Genomic DNA, 14,642 nt, shown 5'->3' on the forward strand with positions numbered 1-14,642 from the left:
CCGGGAGCCTGATGTGGGATTCGATCCCGGGTCTCCAGGATTGCGCCCTGGGCCAAAGGCAGGCGCCAAACCGCTGCGCCACTCAGGGATCCCTGTCTTTTCATTTCTTATATAAAGACAAACAAAATAAAAAAAATTTAAGCCTTTATTATTTGGATAGCTTCCAAATATCTATATACTGAACAAAATACTCAGAATACTGGTCAACTTTTTCACATAAAATGCCAGTTGTCTTTTAAATAATTGGCTATTTGAATATTAGGTCAAGGAGGAGAGATGAGAGACAGGGGCCTTCAACTATCTTCACTATTTCTTAACTTGCTCTTCAATCATACAGCCCTTTTGCAATTGCCAATGAAATTCTTTTATAATATTCATAAAGACATTCATTTTGTTTGCTTGGCATAGCATGTTGTTAAACTGAATACAGTTGGAAGTTAAATTGATGGACTAAAGAACTAGGAAATGAAATAGCATGGCCTCTTTGAAGTGGATTCCAAGGGAAAAAGTATTTTCTGAACACAGGAAACACAGGAGAGAGTTGCTATACTTACACAAATAGACATCCAGTCCCTGAGTATTTTTGAGTATTTCTTTGTTGGAGTGTTTGGGGCTTGAAATGTTTGAAATAGGGAGTTGAGGTGAGTTGAAATGCGTGAAGTAGGGAGCAGAGTTGAGGTGTATTGAATGTAAAATTGAGCATAACTTAGTTGCAGTTTCCCCTCAGTGCTTTTAAAAAAAAATGGCTACAGTAATTCATTGTATTTGAGATATTCATACATGAACAGAAAAACAACTTGTTTAATAACTCAAAATCTCATGGTCCATAAAATAAAGCAAACATATCAAAGCTACAAAATTACTGAATGCCATATCTACTAATGCCAAAACAACTTCATAAAATAAACAGTCAGTTGGTTTCTTTTTCTACTCATTTACACTCAAACACAAATACAGGCAAACAAACTTTTCACAATATCCACATATCATGTAACCAGAGTTTTCATTTTCCATTCAGATATTCAGTATATGGGAGAAATAACCTTTTAATTATAGATAAGTAAGAGTTTTAATGGACTCTGTCAGCACTTTTAGATACCACTTAATAATATGCTATTTGTTTTGCTATCTATAGGCTGGATGTGGGGGGAGTGAGGTGAAGTTCTGATCTATATTCATCCTGTAGTAGGGATGAAGACTCTTTAGGCCAAGAGGAATCCCTGCTTACCAGAGTTTCCTTAGCAGGACAAGAGTCCAGAGCCGCTCTGGGAGCTCAAAATTTATGATAATTTCAGGACCTCTAAACAGGATAGCTACCTCACCCACCCTTAAGCCTCTTTTAGAAGGACTGGACCCCTGCCTGGGAAGGCTTAGAATGAAGCCATCATCCAAAGTCACTCTGCCCTACTAGGATCACCACCATCTGCTACCACTGATTGCTACTGAAGAGCATTTATTTTTAAAAGGTTTGTCAGATAAAGGTTTCAGTGAGAATGAAGGTTTTTGTGAGTAGGGAAAAGCAGACAGTTCTGTTAAAGTTTAACTGGTATTAAATAATAATGCAATCTATATTTTAAAACCTAAGTTTGGTCTTGATCTATAGTTTGTGTTTTCATATTCAAGAGTTTTGCATTTCCAATTATCTTAGAATTTACTAAAAGCAAAATAAAATGCAAAACTATAAAACTCCTAAAAGAAAAAGGGGGAAAATCTTCATGAGATTGTATTTGGCAATGATTTCTTGGGTATGACACCAAAAGCATAACAAAAACAAAAATAGACAAATAGGACTAAATTAAATTTTAAAACTTCTGTTCTGTTCATCAAAGGTCATAATCAGTAGAATGAAAAGGCAGCCTATGGAATGGGGGAAAATATTTTGCAAATCATATATCCCATAATGGGTTTATATTTAGAATATATAAAGAACTCCAACAACACAAAACCAAAAAATCAAATAACCCAATTTAAAAATGGGCAAAGGACTTGAATAGACATTTCTCCAGCAATGATATACAAATGGCCAACAAACATGAAGAAATGCTCAAAATCACTAATTATCAGAGAAATGCAAATCAAATCAGAGAAATGCAATGAGGTATCACCTCTTACCCATTAGGATAGCTACTATTTAAAAATTCCAGGAAAGAACGGGTGTTGGTGGGCATGTGGCAAAGTTGGAACACTTGTGCACTGTTGGTAGGATTGTAAAATGAGGAAATCATGAAAAACAATACTTCAGTTCCTCAGAAGTTTTAAAATAGAACTACCATATATGATCCAGCAATCCCTCTTCTGGATATATACCCAGAAGAACTGAAAGCAAGGGTCTCAAAGAGATATTTGCACATCCATGTTCATAGAAGCACTATTTACAATAGCCATCAACAATAGCCAGATGTTCATCAACAAATGAATGGATAAACAGAATGTGGTGTATAATACAATGGAATACTTTGAAGCCTCAAAAAGGAAAGAAATTGTCACATGGTGTACAACACATGGATGAGCCTTGAGGACATAATGCTGCATGGAATAAGCCAGTCAAAAAAAGGACAAACATGGTATGATCCCACTTATGTTAGGTATCTAAAGTAGTCAAATTCATAGAAATAGAAAGTAGAATGTAGAAAGTAGAAAAGTGATTGCCAGGGACTGGGGGAGAGTGGAAAAGGGGAGTTGTTTTCAATGAACATAGATAGATATGCAAGATGAAAAGTTCTGGAGATCTGTTTTATAACATTGTAAGTATATTTAACACTACTAAACTATGCACTTAAAATGATTAATATAGTAAATTTTAAGATATTAGAGGTTTTTTACCACATTTTTTAAAAAGCAAAATAAAGAATACACTCATTGATAGAAGGCCTTATCAGTTTGTTTTATAAATGCTAGTCTCCTGTCTGTGATCACTCAGTCACCAAGTAAATTCATTCATTTAATAAGTACTAATCAAGTATCCACTGAAGATAGCTATGCTATGGTTCTGGAAATACAGAGATGAGTAAGACCTAGTGGAAAAGACAAACACTTCAGCAATTATGACACTTTCTAACAATTCAATTCAAACATTTTCTAACAAGTGCTGGGTTTGAAATGAGTATAGGTCTTTTTGAAGTAGTATTAAAAATATTTCTTAACTTAGATTTTTAAAATGCTATCTTCTCTGCTTAGATTGTTCTTTCCACTTTTCTCCTTATCTTTAACTTTCATTCTCCCTACTAAACTTAATCCATCATTCAAGTTCAGAACAAGTTTCACTCCCTTTCTGATCATTTATGATCAGAAATAATCAGATCATTATTCCAGCCCATATATCAGGGCTTTCTTATAAAAACAAGCTGACTAAACAGATGTATGGTAAGCATTGAGTTTGGTCCAGATTAAAGAGGAGTTGTACTTCATATTTGGTTAGTATTCAAGACCTACTGGAATGCTCTTCTCTTGCTACAGGCCCAAAAGCTCATTCTGGTCCTAGGGCTACAGTATAATGTTTCAACACAAGTTTCTGCATCTCCTCTGATCTTTCCCTGGTCATCTGCTTTGGTACTTGAGTTGAGATCCTAGTTCTTGACTTAGGAGCTTTGGACACTGACCTTGATTCTACTGACACTTCAACTTTGATTTCTATGTTTTCCTGAACCAAAATACTGAATCAGACTGAGTGCACTAAATAGCAGGGTAAAGGGACTAAGATGCAGCCTTTACATCATACAAGTCTTTCTTCCTTTCTGATTTCTCATAGGATATGCTGCCTGAACACAGTATTTTATCTTGTACTCTTTTTATGACATGCATGTGAGCTTTGCACCAAATACTCTTGAATCTTTTCTCCTCTTCTCTAGCATCTAATACACTATGATGCCATTGTGCTCAATACATAGTTATAGAGTTAGATTAAAAGAGAAGTTACTGACCTCTTCTCCATTTTTCTTTCTGCCCAAAGCATACTGCTTTGTTGCTTCAATAAATCGCACAGGGATATTATATACTCGCTTATTAAAGAATACAACTAGTGTATATGGCTGTTTGGAATCATGGCCAGAGCTTTTCCGAATAAGAAATGATCCATCCTGTTTATTAAAAGGAAAACATAACTGTGGTGAGTATTACTTATGTTTTCACAGGTTATAAATCATTTTATACCTATATTATATTCAAAAGGTAATTATTGAGCTATGTGATTTTTATTATTGGTTACAATTTGTTTTATTATTTTCCAAAAAAATACTTCAGTAAATATATACTTATAGAAAATCCTGAGTAAAGTCAATGCTAGATTTCTTTTTTAAAGATTTTATTTATTTATTCATGAGAGACACAGAGGAGAAAGGCAGAGACACAGGCAGAGGGAGAGGCAGGCTCCATGCAGGGAGCCCGATGTGGGACTCGACCCTGGGACCCCAGGATCACACCCTGGGCCAAAGGCAGGCACTCAACCACTGAGCCACCCAGGCGTCCCAATGCTAGCTTTTTGATGCATGAAATAAGATGTTATGTTTATACACTTAGAAATGTGTGAAAGGACACATTAAGATTAAATATATAGGGCACTCGAACTAGAAATCATGTCTACAAGTTATGTATGAACAACAAAATATGAAACAAATTCCATTCAAAAGTACTATGAGGAAAAAAGCTGAAATTGGGAACCAAATCATTTTAGCTGATGAAAATTCTCTTCCCTAAAACTTATATTGAAGCAGAAAGGAACTGTAACACAACATACTAATTTAATTCTTTTCTAAAATGTTCAAAGGGTGCCTGGCTTAGTCAGAAATGCATGTGACTCTTGATCTAGAGGTCATGAGTTCGAGCCTCATATTGGGTGTAGAGATTGCTTAAAACGAATAAATGAATTAAAAATCTTTAAAAAAATAAATGTTCTAGAATCATAAATCCAAAAATTATGAACAAAAAATAGACAAAAAGCAAAAAAGAAGAAATGCAACAAGAATTGATCAAACTCAGGAAGGAAATCAAAGAGAAAGGCAAACCTATCTCAGTAATGAAGAAGTTACAAGATGCCCAAGGGACAATATCTTTAAAAAGAGATATGATAAATGACTGAAGGAAGGCATGGAAGCAACCCAGACAATTTTTTAAAATTATTTTTTAAAGATTTTTTATGTATTTATTCATGAGAGAGAGAGAGAGAGAGAGGCAGAGACACAGGCAGAGGGAGAAGCAGGCTCCATGCAGGGAGCCTGACGTGGGACTCGATCCTGGGTCTCCAGGATCAGGTCCTGGGCTGAAGGCGGTGCTAAACCGCTGAGCCACCCAGGCTGCCCGAAAAGGAGATTTTAAAAAAAGGAAATACAATAGGGTCAGAGTGGCTGGAATGAAAGAAAGACAAAAAGGTCCAAAATGCATGTAATTTGAGATCTTGAAGAAAAATAGAATAAAGCAGAACTGCTTTTTAAGACTGGAGTTTAAGAAAATGTATTGGAAATAAGAGAAAACTTAAATCTACATATTAAAAGGAGTTCCATCTATCTGAAAAAATTGACCTGGAAGTCAACTCAGAGACATATTCTGGAAAGCTATTAGACTTTAAAAACAAAAGGTCTGCAGAGCCTTCAGACTAAAATATGATATTATTTATAAGGGCAAGAAAATAACATTAGTTTCAAACTTTTCAAAAGCATCCTATAAAACAAGGCTATCCAGTGGAGCAACACTTTTAAAAACTCAAGACAAGGATATTATAACCAGCCAAGATATCCTCCAGGTTATCAACTTATGAATAGCTTTGAATGTGCAAGAACTCAGGGAATAATAATGTAAATATAGTCCTTCCTGAGAATTTACTACAAGGTGAGCTTGGTGAAACAAAAAGAGATAACTGGTGAAGCCAGCAAAGGGATTGATGGAAAGCATTTAACATATTTAATTACAGAGCTAGGACTAAAGCAAAGGTAACAAAAACCAATATCTAAATATTATATATTCCAATAAAGTAGGGTGCAAGTGAAGAAAAATGGAAGAAAGAAAGAGAAAGCAAGGGAGAAGTGGCACTTTAACTTTGGATTTTCCAAACCGCTCCTAGTGATCCTATATGATTGGGCTTAGACTCTCCAAAAATTTACTTCCAGGTACTTTTTGCCATCTTGACCTCCATCTTTTAACCCATGCATTGATTCAAAATAGCCTGTTACTTTTCACTCTTGAATGGCTCTCATGTAGCGCCAAGCCTTACAGAGGTCTCACCCTGGAGCCTTATTCTCTCCCATTGTTTGGAGAACAGTGGAGCCTATAGATCCTTGCAAAGAAAGGACAAGTAGAAATGAGATGGAAGAACAAAGAGGGAGAAACTTGAAAGAGAGAGAGAGAGAGAGAGAGAGAAAAGGAGGAGGGGATGGCAATTGTTCTCAAATAAATAAAAAAAGATCCCTGAATCCATAATTGTTGCAATTATTTAGTCAACGGATTATTGGGATGACAACTGTGCCTATTGTAGGCCTAGAGCAGAATATGGGACCTAAAAATGGTCAAACCTTGTTTGATCTGTATAAAGCCTCTTCAGCAGACTTCCGATCACAGGCACCAGCGTACCAAGGCTTGCAGTGAATGTCTGCTTCCTGTGAAATGGAGACCATTACTAAGCATGAGATGGTCTTTCAATAATACGGCACCTTCTGTGCACTGAAAACATAGTCCCATTTTGCATTACCAAACTATAGGTAGTTTGCATTACCTAACTATATTTGAACCAACAATTTGAAAATGAGTTATCTGCTTCTTTGATCAATCACAGGATTATATAATTAATTTTTTTTTGGCCTTAGCTGTTCAATGTACTTGAACATTATTATCAATCAATCCTGCAAGATTCCCAAGCCATTTATTCCTTTCTCCTAAAAAGTTATAAGCTCCCTATCACGATATTATTGTTGTTGCTTTGTGGAGTGCTTTCTAATTTCCAAAGTGTTTTTACCAAGTATTCTTACTGGATTCTTTTAACTACTTTGAAGGCAAGAAGGATACATGCTATCATTCTTCTTTTACATTTGAGAAAGCTTAGAGAGACTTGCCCAAGGGCACAGAGAGTTCTTTCTCTTTTTAAAAAACTGCTGCTTTATGGGTTTTAATATCATATTGCCTCCACAGATCTATTCTGCGAAAATTACACAGTTTAAATAGAATATTTGTGAAAGGAAGAACAATAAAAATAGCACACTTCTTTGCTAGTTTTGAAGAAACACAAATTATTGCTTAGGGCATCCAGAATACAAATTGGAATACGTGGAGCAGGGTCTTAATCCCTGAAAACAAAATGCATTCTGTACCTATTAGCAAATGACAACTCTCAAGCTGACTTAAAAGATAGTCTGTCCTCAAGCTTCACCCTAAACTCCTTATAAGAAGACATTAGAAGACATTCCCTTTCCTGCAGTTTAATGGTAATAATAAGAGTTCATTCATACCTGTTCTGACAAATGAGGGTTAGATGAAAATAGGCCATCCACAGTTGGGCTTCCTCCTTCTGGAAATCCTGGAAAGGATTTGAAAAATCAACAGGTCTTCATTGTATCTTGAGCAATTAAGTGTGCCTATACTCTAACACTGTGCTAGATGTTGCGGGGGACACACACACTGAAAAATCACACACACACACCAAAAAATCCTTAATAGCGGTGGTTCTCAAAGCATGGTCTGAGGACATCAGGAATCCCCAGGATTGTTTCAGGGAGGTTGTGAGGTCTTTTCTAAACCCATATCTCTGTGAAGCGCCATTTTCTTAGTAAAGTTCAGCCAGAAAAACACTGCAACAGCTTGAATACAGAAGCAGATGTGAGAATCCAACTGTCTCTGTTATTCTAGGCATTAAAGAGATTCTTAAAATATAAAACGATGCTACTCTTCCCACTAAATTGTTTTTGTTTGGAAGATTTTTCATAAAAACATGTTATTTATGTTAACAGGTAATGTATTTTTGAGTTTAATATTTTTAAATGAAAAATATAAGTTTTAATTAAAATAGATTAATAAATCTACTAATTAAGATTTTATTTTAATTGTCCACTTTTAATTAATACATTAAATACCAATGGAAAGAGACATGTGAACTAAAGTTCTTTGGGTTTGCAATGATTTTAAGAGTGTTAATGTGGTCCTGAGACCAAAACATTTGAGAATTGCTGTCTTATGACATGAAATTCCTCGAGTTTATAATCTAAATATGGGACACACAAAATAGGGAAAATACTTCATTCATTCATTCATTCATTCATCATTCTGTGCCTGCCATGGATCAAAACCTTGGGGATAGATGTATAGATATATCAAACATACAGCAAAATGCCCTGCCCTTAAGTTTTAATGGAGCTTAAGTTTTAATGGAGTGAGTGAGATAGACAATAAAGACATAAGCAAATGTATACACAATATCACAGAGTCATAAGTATATGGAGAAGTACAGGGAAGGGGGTTGGGGACTAGCCTTGGACACGCAGTATGTTTAAATAGGCTAGTCAGGAAGGCTTCATGAAGAGACACTCAGGTAAGATCTGCAGGAAGAGAGGGTAGGGGAGGAAGCATGTGGCTGTCTCAGGAAAGAATGTACCAGGTAGGAGTGATAACAGCACACTAGGGCCTAGCATATTTGAGGGATAGACAGGGAACCACTGTGCCTGGAGTGTGGAAGGAAAAGGAGAGACCAAGGGATGGAAGACAGCAGGTAAGGAAGGGAACAGATGTGTAGGACCTGGTGGAGCTGTTAGCATGACTTCAGCTTTAACAAAGGTGGTATGGGAAACTTTTGGAGGGTTTTGAACAGAGTAGGAATGTGATCTGTCTGTCTTTCAACAAGGTCCCCTGGCTACAGGGTTGGAAATAGATCCAAGAGAGCAAGGGAAGAAGAGAAGACATCAGTTTGGTGTTCTTGCAAGCCTAAGCAGGACATGATGGTGGCCCAGGACAGATGGCATCAGTGGATGGTTGGACATCAATTATATTTTGAAAGAATAGCTGGAAGGTGTGTGAAGAAAGCAAGCAAGCAGTCCTAGAGGGACTCTAAGGTTTTTGTTTGTTTGTTTTTTAATTAGAGCAGAGTAGAGCAACTAGAATTGTCCTTTATTAGGAAGGGAAGTGTGTAGGAGAAACAGGCTTGGGTGAAAGTGTCCTGGATGTTTAAAAGTGAGAGCCACCATTGTAACAGGAGTGGGCAGTGATGGCTTGGTGGGCTCAGCCAGGTGAGCGTGAAGGAAGGGCTCATTTTAAGGTAGGGATGGTACTCCTGGGTGGGAACAGCAAAAGAGAGTGGGTGGTCAGGCTCTCCCAAGGCACACAGGTACAGTATAAGTTGTGGTTGGTGGTTTCTGCAGGTTAAGTAGTTGGGGGTGTTCAAGGCTGATGTTTGCTGAGCCTTGAATTAGTACCAGTCCTGTTCTGTTTTCCACTTCCCAGCTCATTTTGTCCTCATGTTGGCCCATTGTGGGAGGAGCTATTAGACCCCATTTTACAAACAAGGCCTTCCCTGACTGCCCATCCAGAACAGCAGACTTCATTTCCTTCCTTACTCTTTGTGTCCCTACTCCCTGCCATCTTCATTTCTTTATCTTTATAGCACTTTAGCATTTGCCTGAAATTATATGATTTATCTAGTTATTTATATTTTTGTTTATCTCCCCAAGTAGAATAGAAGCTCCATAAGGGCAAGGATTTATTTGTTTTATTCAAAGCTGTATATACCCTGTGTCTAGAACAGTGCCTGGCATGTGACAGATGGTTAATAAGTATTTGTTCATTGAAAGAATGACTTAGGCTGAAAAACAATAAAAAGTATAATAAAGCTTTACATAGTGAAAAATAAGATTTCTATAGCCAAACCATTTGCAGTTGATGTTCAGAATTTAAAAAGATATATACATATATTTAGTTTAAGTTTCATTTATTTTTAAATTTTTAAAAAAGATTTATTTATTTATTTATTTATTTATTTATTTATTTATTTATTTATTTATTTTAGGGGTACCTGGTTGACTCAGTCAGTTAAGTGTCTGCCTTCAGCTCAGATCATGATCTCAGGGTCCTGGGATAGAGTCCTAGAGTAAGGTTCCCTACTCAGTGGGGAGCCCCCTCTCCCTCTGCCCATCTTCCTGTTCCTACTCTATCTTTTTATCTCTCTCTCAAATAAATAAATAAAATCTTACAAAAAATAAAATAAAGATTTATTTATTTAGTTAGTTATTTAGAAGAGCATGAGTCAGGGGAGGGACAGAGAGAGTGGGGGAGAGAGAACCCTCAAGCAAACTCTCCACTGAGCATGGAACCCAGCATAGGACTTAATATCAGGACCCTGAGATCATGACCTGAGCTGAAATCAAGAGCTGGATGCTAAACCAACTGAGCCATTTAGGTGCTCTTCAAGTTTCATTTGTTGAAGATAAATTTAAAAATCTAATTGAAACCTAAAAATATGATTAATGTTTAATATAAGTGCACATAAATTGTTTATTTATAACAATTACTCTCTTTATTTAAATGTACCACATCCTGCTTATTTTGGAATATTTTCCTAATTACCCATGCAAGGTAGGGTTTTGTTTTGTTTTGTTTTGTTTTGTTTTTTTCATTTTTCCTCCATTGAGTAGAAGGCAAATCAAAGTTTGGGCAGTTATGTTCTACAAGACTGACTTCATATATTTTTAGGGTGAGGTACTATTTGCTTTGGGAAAATTATCCAGATTATTTGTCAAATCTTTTTTTTTTAGGTTTTTTTTTTTTTTTTTTTTTTTTTTTTTTTTTTTTTTAGGGAAAGAGAGAGCATGAGCACTGAGGAGGGGGCAGAGGAGAGGGAGAAACAGATGCCCTGCTTAGCCTGATGTGGGGCTTAATCCCAGGACACTGAGATTATGACCTAAGCCAAAGGCAGACATGTAACTGACCCATCCAGTGCCCCCCAAATCTTTTGGGAGTAGCTTTTAGGGATATATTTTATAAGCATCAGAATGTATTTTAGATTTAATTTAAATATATCATTTACTGAAGACCTTCTATATTCAAAGCACTATACCAGGTACTTAATCTCCTTATTTTGAAAAAAGTTGTACTGTTTTTATTTAAAAATTAAGTGTAAAAGATGACCAATATGATCAGTAAAATATTCAATCAATATTAAAAAAAATAGAAAGTAAAAATCACCCCAAATTTATTTACTTTTGAAATAGCTCTATGAAATAAATACTCTTGGCTCCACTTAACAGGAAAGGAAACAAACAAGAGAAGAACTAACATCCTCCAGCTGGAAATGTTGCTCAGAGAGGAATATCCAGCCTTACCCACTATCTGAATATGCTTTATGCGACTTCATTGTACTTACTTGGCAGAGGTATGGGTTTGTGATGGATTTGTCTGAAAGGAAGAATTTTCAGATTCATTAAAGGGCAAAGCACAAGATGAGTAAGTTCAACATTTTACTTGCACTGAAGATACTCTGAGCAGAGCCACAACAAAGGAATTAACACAAAGACCAATAAAACATATCTAAAGATATGGAAAGGCACCAAAGTCTTCAAAGTAAGTGACACTGTCCCCTTCAGTTTTTAAAAAGGAAGAGACTTGACTAAAGTGTTAGATTTTCGTTGAGACCAATACTTAACCCAAATATTAAGTCTTTGTGATTCCCAGCAGTTCTTTTAAAATTTTCACCTGCTCAACACCTTTTAAAATTTAATGAGCACTGGGTATTATATATAACTGATGAATCATTGAACTCTACCTCTGAACTAGTAATACACTATATATTAATTGAATGTAAATAAAATAAAATTAAAATTAAAAAATTTGATTGCAATGCAATGAAATGTCAGATTTTTATACCAAGCACTATAAGCCAGTGTCACTATGTAGTCTAACAATAAAAGTGTTAGGAAACTTATTTTTAAAGGAAAGGTTTCTTACTTCTGGGTAGGAGGAAACATTGATGATTGCATATTTTCTTGTCTGTGACTAGATGTTCGGTGGCGTTCAGCAGGTATAGGTTTTTCTGTATTAAGAAAATTCTCATATTAGGCTAAAATGAAATGTCTATCTCCATGTCCAAACCCAGCAACACCAATTGAGGAGACCAGGATTTGGTTTGATGTCTTCCCATGAACATGTCTTTCACCGGGACACTATCTGTTTATGCATCTGGTGGTCTGGTGATGTGTTTGTACTGTTAGGACCAGGACTCCTCCCCAGAGGCATTACAGGCACATCTTTTTTTTTCACCATTCTGTGGCAATATATGTGGGGACTGAGCCTGTGGGGTGGACCTTTAAGTGTGTGAGTACAGGTGGCAACCTGAAACGAACAAGTTTGAACCACACCGGTATCCCCTACACAAATGTTATAACACCCTGGAGTATCTTCATTAGTCATAAGAGGTGGTATAAGTAATTTTTACTGATAAGAGGTACATATCAGAGTTTGCAAATAATCTACTCTTTTAAAAAAGTTAATTGAACAAATTCAAGGTCATCCTTATAATAATGCTAATCTCACTTGCGTTTCATTTGTTTTTCTGAGTGGAAGACGAAAGGGTGGAGTTATAACCAGTATATAGGGAAATGGGTATAACCTGAAATGTAAGAAATTTATATTGAACGCAGTGAACTTTACTGCTGAACCACTGATAATCTGATTATAAATCACTTTGATGCTTATTCTACCTCAAATTTGGTTTGGAGTTTGTCAAATCTGGATATGTCTATGGGTATGTGTCCCACATGGAAGAAAGGTGAACTCTTGGTCTTCCATTACAGGAACTCAAAAGGAATAAAAGTAGTGCAAACTCAAAGATTCAAATAAATGGTAAGATAGACTTTGGAGTTTCTTGTATTGCAGCAAAATTCAGAAGCCTTGAATCCCTTAAAAATGTTTTAAGTCTGTGGCAAGTTACTTTGAACAGCCGTGTGAGATGTTTTGTTCATGACTTTACAGCTTGGAATTTCAGAAGGCAGAAATAGTAAATACACTTGATTCCTACAGCTGCTGAGCTTTGCCTCTGCATCTTGGAGGCTTCTTTCCTAGGTAAGAAGAGGCTGCTTACACACATTGGGTTTGGGTGATGGTTGCCTCTGTTCTTAAAACAAGTCACAAAACAGATGAAATGCCAAGCTCTTGCACTAGGAGCCCTTTGGCAGTGTGGACACCCAAGCTGCGTGGGGGCATTCACAAGCTCTTTCTCTGCTGGTTTTCAAAGTCCCCTGAAGCCAATGGAATCTGCACAAGGTTGAGCTTATTTCCTGCAGAGGCTTACCCTAAGGCTCCACTATTATTTGAGCTCACTGTTGAACAAGCATGGAAAACTGTAAGGAATGGAAGGACAGCAAGACAAAAGCATCAAAGGACAAGCGGACAAAAGCAAGACACCAGAAAGGCAATGATACCTCTGAAATAACCTGGAGGAGAAAAGATTTGGGAAATAGATGTAAAAAATCCCCAGTGGAGCAATTAAAGCAGACAGGCAAGTTGTAGAACACATTCAGAAAATGTCCACCAACCATCACCAGAGAAACCAGGACATTTTATGTATATGTGCCCATGTTAACTCAGGAAATGGTGAGAACACTCACTCAGCTTTAACATTGGGTAGCTTCAATTGTGAATTAGACGGGTTCAGGACTTTAACTTCCGTATAGTGCTTTAAGTGTTGAGATTATGGATAATTCTTACTTCTTTCTCTTTTTTTTTCTCTGATATTTTTCAAATATGAGTAATTTTTAAATGGGAAAATTTGAATTAAAAGAATATATATTAGATTTTTAGGATATGATAAGATGAAGGAAAACATTTGGAGATGTATTAAAACAGACATATGAATTCAGAAAAAAAATTTTGAAAACAGCATAAGAAGTTTTTCAAATAAGCAGATTTTTAAAAATTTCATTACCTTAACTAAGCTATTAGTTCTAAGAAATGTGAATAGCTCTGAATAAGGCCTCATATCTATGTGAAGTGATAGTACTGTTTCTGGCAAGTCATATGTCTACAAACAGGCAGGTTTGGGGCATATAGACTATAGCCTTGCCCCAAAGACACTGGACTGAAAGCTCAGGTCCTTACTACTCATTGCAAAGTGAGGGCCATTTTGTTATTGCCTTACAAACAGTGAAAGCAATTTAGAAATACACTTATGTACAAATCCTTAATTAAAATAACTGTAAGAGGATATATTCAGCCTTCAGAATAATATAGTTTACCTTCACAAATGCTTGAGGCATTCTGTGTAGAGGCAACTGGAGTCTATTTAAAAAAAAAGGCAAGGATATTCAATACAGTAGAATGTGGAAATACATGTTAAAGAGATATAATTAAAATAAATATTTAGGGAGAACATTTCTTTGATCATAGCTATTCTTTCAATCACAACAATAAAAAAACACAGATTCCAGACCAACCTTTCCAATAAGCGACAATGGACTAGGGACTTCCTGGCTCTGTCAACAGGGTTGATGGATACTGTGGTCCCCAGTAGCTGCTGGCCAGTAGGTCTTGCATAGTGGGAAAGTGTCACCTGGCTTTGGTCTTAGAACTCCACCTCAGTGTTTGCTAAATGACTGTAAATATCAGGTTACAGAGCAGGTACTAGGTCCAGGTGGGCTTCCTCAAATAGTGGGCTGGCCCAGGTTCCCCGAAAATTCTGGCCAGAA

General features: G+C 36.4%; 2 protein-coding genes across 3 annotated transcripts in view; one reads left to right on the plus strand and one right to left on the minus strand.

Moving 5' to 3' along the window:
- Nucleotides 1-14,642, plus strand: part of DNTT (DNA nucleotidylexotransferase) — a 188,798-nt gene that overhangs the window by 51,112 nt on the left and 123,044 nt on the right. The window lies entirely within an intron of this gene.
- The window catches only part of BLNK (B cell linker), an 81,797-nt gene that overhangs the window by 1,363 nt on the left and 65,792 nt on the right, over nt 1-14,642 (minus strand). For both annotated transcript variants that reach the window (XM_072739650.1, XM_072739649.1), the window contains 6 exons: nt 14,193-14,235; nt 11,908-11,992; nt 11,327-11,358; nt 7,431-7,498; nt 6,501-6,584; nt 3,921-4,076 (listed from right to left, as the gene is read on the minus strand). In XM_072739650.1, the coding sequence (XP_072595751.1) occupies nt 3,921-4,076; nt 6,501-6,584; nt 7,431-7,498; nt 11,327-11,358; nt 11,908-11,992; nt 14,193-14,235 (468 nt within the window). The remainder of the gene's footprint in view (nt 1-3,920; nt 4,077-6,500; nt 6,585-7,430; nt 7,499-11,326; nt 11,359-11,907; nt 11,993-14,192; nt 14,236-14,642) is intronic.

The sequence above is a fragment of the Vulpes vulpes genome, chromosome 15 (genome assembly GCF_048418805.1).
Source record: "Vulpes vulpes isolate BD-2025 chromosome 15, VulVul3, whole genome shotgun sequence".
Taxonomy (NCBI): Eukaryota; Metazoa; Chordata; class Mammalia; order Carnivora; family Canidae; genus Vulpes; species Vulpes vulpes.